The 5,127-nt window shown below is 45.1% G+C and overlaps 1 protein-coding gene across 1 annotated transcript; it reads left to right on the top strand.

Moving 5' to 3' along the window:
- Positions 1-782: 782 nt before the first annotated feature.
- LOC109772255 (MADS-box transcription factor 58) lies at positions 783-4,001 on the top strand. The gene is made up of 6 exons (XM_020330941.4): positions 783-1,497; positions 1,583-1,650; positions 2,324-2,365; positions 2,545-2,626; positions 3,501-3,615; positions 3,804-4,001. Exons 2-6 carry the CDS (start codon positions 1,616-1,618, stop codon positions 3,851-3,853), a joined length of 324 nt encoding a protein of 107 aa, XP_020186530.1. The 5' UTR covers positions 783-1,497; positions 1,583-1,615; the 3' UTR covers positions 3,854-4,001.
- Positions 4,002-5,127: the final 1,126 nt, after the last annotated feature.

The following is a 5,127-nucleotide window of genomic DNA, read 5'->3' as shown; positions in this document are numbered from 1 at the left end:
GAGCAAACTATGAGGCAGCTGCAGTTCAAATTTGACCCGTTTCCTATTGAATCGGCAGGAATTTGTCTTTTTCACCAGAGGTGGATCAAAACTTTTGACACCCAACCATTTTGTCAATTGTGCATTAAATATGGCCTAGTATTTTAGAAAATTAATTTGGTCCAAATTTGTAACAAATATATGGTAGGTCCTTCACAAAAAAACTCACTTTGGACACTCGAAAAATGAAAAATTGATTTTTCGTGAAAATAAAATAAAAAATCCCTTTGGCAACATTGTTTGTAATTCCAAGATGCAAACTTGTGCGAAATATGGAATCATTTGAACAAACTATGAGGCAGCTGTAGTTAAAATTTGCCCCGCTTCGTAGTGAATCGACGAAAATCCCACCTAGTATGAAACTACCTCTAGTTATTTGAGGGAACCATACGTAAACATTGTCATAAAAAGAGAAGGGAACTTACCGCCGGGCGTTGTGGTGCTGCGTTGGATCTCCCCGACACTGCAATGGAGCTTCATCTACACAAAATCATCTGACTGACTCGTAGTTCTTTGCTTATTGTTAATCGATTAAGACCAATTTACATGGTCATAACATCATCAAAGCCTATACTTCCTTCTAATTGGTTTATGGACATGTCACGCGGATCAAGCATGAGAGACCGTCGGATATTCACAGATCCAACGGCCCACGCCCCCTCACGCTCTCACCCCTCGTCCCACCCGCAGCCCAACCACCCAAACCCTAACCCAGATCCCCTCCCACTCCAGCCGCCGCTGCCCCCTTCTGCCTCCCAGATACAATCCAAGCCAGAACCCCTCGCCCTCCCGCCCCCGGCCTCCATCTCCATTCCTGCGCGCGTCGGACACCTCCCTCCGGCGGAGCTCGACCCACACCCCCAAGCGCCGCTGCTCCACCCTCTCCCGTGCCCCTCGATCCCAGATCCCCGATCCGCCGCCGCTCACCATCGACGACCCTCCCTATAGACGAGATCGAGCTCCTCCCTCCCTCCTGTTCTCCCCCAGCCTTATCCGCTCCGAGCCAACCAACCACCCCGTCCTTGGGATTTTGCCGCGCGGCGCCTCGTCTCGCCGGCCCGGCGACCATAGGCAGGCAGTCCACGGCCAGGATGGCGGCATGCCCCGCCGCGACCACGTACGCGCACGGCACTCCGCGCCTCCCCTCCCTCTCCTGCGGTTCCTAACAGACGCACTCGTTGCCGTCGGCGTCCCTGGAGTCGGCGTTGGAGGAGCTGGCCGGCGTCCCCCGTCGACGTCCTCCTCCCTCTTCTCCTGCGTGATCTGGAGGGGGATGGAGCGGGCGGCCATCATCTGAGGCTAGGCCACGTCGGACCGGGAGGTGACCATGGCGCCGCCCCATCGCGGTCGTCCTCGTTCACCTCTGCTCCAGCAGCGTTGCCTTAGGAGATGGGGGCCATTAACCTCGGGAACCCGCTCCTCAACCGCACCGTCGACGGCTTCCTCAAGATCGGCGCCGTACGCACCCCCACCCTACTCTTTCATCCGTTCTTCTAATTCTCGCTGACAGATTCAGATGCTTTTTTGTGTGACTAATCTGCAGGTGCTGTTGCTGGGGTGTATGTAGGCATGGAGTATGGAATGGAAAGGGCCCGTGGTGACCGTGACTGGGTAATGATTCTCTGAAAATGGATCTCTCTTCATGTTTCTTGCACTTAGCTGAACCTTAGGTGGAGGGAAAATCTACCTGCATGACTGCCTCCCCGTCGCAAACATTATTATCTGCCTACTTAACAATCTACATCTTTCTTTTGTTGAGTAAGATTTTGAGCTAATTAGGGGTAACAACGCATCCCGTCTCACTGAGTATAGGAACGTTAGCCACAGGATCTGGATTTATTTGTGTGGATGTTTGTTAACTTAACTCATCAACTGACTCTCTCACTCTAAAAAATGACAAAAAACTCATAAACTGATGGAACCGTTCCCGGAAATAGATAAAAAGGGGATTTCCTTTTCTGGATGAAGGTCCACATGTTCGCAAAGAGGCAGAGTTATCTTAGGTTCAGAGCGCGCCATATTTCAGTTAACACCTAGCCATATTCAGTTGTTTATATCAAGCACTAGCAGCTAGCTGTGTCTCATAAAAAGCAATCTCTGCAGAGACGCAGAGTGGCTAGATTCAGAACCGCCCGGATCTCGGTTAGATACTGGCCAGATGATGTCTGTTGTTATCCAGTGTTATAGAGCAGTATTTTTCACTCATGTACAGTAGTGCATACATCAGTTTGTGTTGGTGCCGTGCAGACAAATGTGACACGAAATTATCTTGGTTTCTTTGCAGGCCGGAATGGGGCTTGGGAGAAGCTGCCGGCCGGCGGATCTGGTAAGACAACAAGTACTACACTGTAACCTACTAGTATGGCAGTATCAATATAAGGAAACGTGTGATGCAATACAGTTGCCTTGCATACATGTGATTATACTTCTGCTTAATTTCTAGTATAATTTTCTTCAGAGTGTAGATATATGTGTACTAATTAGACATTGAACGGTTACTTGCAGTGTGAAAGCCACCATTGAGAGGTACAAAAAGGCCAACAGTGACACATCCAACTCTGGCACGGTTGCAGAAGTCAATGCCCAGGTAACATCATGTCATTCTTTCACTCTACAGCAATTGCTTGAATTGACACCCAAGATGTGATCTGTAAAGTCAACACCTTCTATTAGTCATTTTCTACTCAGTTACTACATACAGAGTACTAGTACTACTTACAGTAGATTGCTAGACTTTACTCCTGAACCTGAACCTCAAATCCCTTTGCTACTGGCTGGGGCGCCCTTCCCTGTTTTCTGCGGATGTATTACTATTTTTTGTTTGCCTGAAAAACCAATGAGCTACTACCTAGTACAAGAATCCATGAATCTGTCATAGAAACACCATACCAGACAACCATATTTCAGGCGGATGCATGTCATCAATCATTCCTGGCATTCTTATTTCCTTATATTAAATAAGTACTCGTATGTTTTGAGTTCTTCGTTGCTTGAAGCCAGGAAGTAAGTATATGGCAAGCCCTTCAATTATATACGGTGATTTAATTGTTGCTTCAAGTGCTTTTTTTATAAGTTGCAGGCCATCCAGCAACATGTTCGAATTTATTTGTACAAGTCAGCAAAATGGACAAGAAACATCATAACTAGAAGTTGAACTATCATCCACTGTTATGATTCCCTTTTGAGCGCTGCGGTGATTCAGAAGCAACAAATCATAACAATTAGATCGACCGCTCCAGCCAAGCTCCTTACAGATTCTTTTTTTGTAAAGAACCATCCTTACAGCACAGTTACGGGCTACGTATTTCTAATTACTTTATATGAAGAAACACTTACCTTGCAGCCATATAATATGCAATTCTAATAATATGTGATGCCTGATTTTTTTAGTTGTACATGCCATTCGTGCATGAATTCCTTTTCTTATGTACCAACTCCCTAATCATGTTTTGTGTTTTCAGTTTGCTATCTTAGGAGAACCTGGTGTGCTATATGGGGAAGCAAAGCAGCAGCCCACAGCCCGACCTGTGACTCCAGATGAAGGCACCACGACGCACCATGATTATCCATTGGAAGGTCAGCTCCTGGACAGTAACTTTCTCTCAATTTGTGCTCTGCTTGATATCAGTTCCTTGTATGGCTGCTGCATTGATGCAAGTTGTAAAGAACCATCCTTACAGCACAGTTTGATTGTTTCCCTTGTATTCAATATGCTTCTAGTGGCTGATCCTTCCATTTTTGTTGTGGCATCTTTATTTTCACAGGTGTTGTGTGTTCTGGAAGATGGAAGAGGAAGAAAACCTATTTTTGTTGAACTAAATTTTCTGTATTCTGTTTTGTTGTACGTATCATTTGATAGTTTTGTATAGGAACAAGTGATACTATTTTGTAGGGCTTTATGGCCTGTGATGTAAACATATTTAGTGCTGAAATATGAAATTATTTGCAAAATTTGTCGAAAAGGTGGATCATATGTATGAATATGTGAATGGGCTGAAAAGAGTATTGGACCAACTCCAGGATTGAATTAATATTTGAATGTATAAAAAGGTCGAATGTAAACCAAAAATGGGCTGCACAAAATTGTACATATATTCTTGAGAAAGGCCAAACGTGCATAAAAATTGATGGGCTGACCAGTTGGGCTTGGCCCATGTAGCAGACAAAAATTAACAGAAATAAATATACTAAATGGGTTGAATTAATGGGCTCGGCCCATATAGACACCTAATCAGACCGGGTTGAATCTTATCCACGTCAGCTTGCCACGCTGGATCCTACGTGGCTTGAGGAGGCTGCTAGTGACCAAAATTTTGGTCGAAGAACCAACGACCTTTTACATATCACAGAGAAGGTCGTTAATTTTAGTTTACGACTGCCAGCTTTTGACCTTCTGTTTTTGGTCAAAAAAAGTCGCAAATGAAAAACAATGACCTTTCAGTGACCAATAGTGGTGGTCGCAAGTTGACATATTTCTTGTAGTGAATATTTTTGTTAAGCATTGGGAGCTGAGTCAACTGAATTATTCTTCATAATATTTTTCTGTGACAAACCAATGTCAGTAAATTGATTATGAAGCTGGCCTATTGACCCGGATTTTGTAGAAGAAGGAAATGACAAGGACTTAAGGATGATCAGGATTAGTTTAACATGGATAAATCCAAATTAAACTGGGGGCTAATGTCGGGGATATACCCCGAGGTATGACTCGGCCAGAGTTATAACCCGGCTGGGACTTGGTAAACCGGCAGAGAGTTAAGACAGATGGTTAAGGCAGATAGTTAAGACAGATAGTTAAGACAGCTGGTAAACCGGCAGGTGGTAAACCGGCAGACAATCATAACCCGGCAGACAGTCATAACCCGGCAAACAATCATAACCCGGCAGACAGTCATAACCCGACAGACAGTCATAACCCGACAGACAGAGTCGCCTGGGGTTAATAAGCCTGAGAACGTTAAGAAGCCCAAGATGTTAAAAAGCCCGTGAAGAGGAGTCAGAATAGTTTTCAGTCTTAGTCCGAGATGGACTCTACATGTAACCCGCCCCTTCAACTTATATAAGGAGGGGCAGGGCACCCCAAGAGAG

Source organism: Aegilops tauschii, chromosome 2, assembly GCF_002575655.3.
Source record: "Aegilops tauschii subsp. strangulata cultivar AL8/78 chromosome 2, Aet v6.0, whole genome shotgun sequence".
Taxonomy (NCBI): Eukaryota; Viridiplantae; Streptophyta; class Magnoliopsida; order Poales; family Poaceae; genus Aegilops; species Aegilops tauschii.
This window is presented reverse-complemented; position numbering and strand designations above follow the sequence as displayed.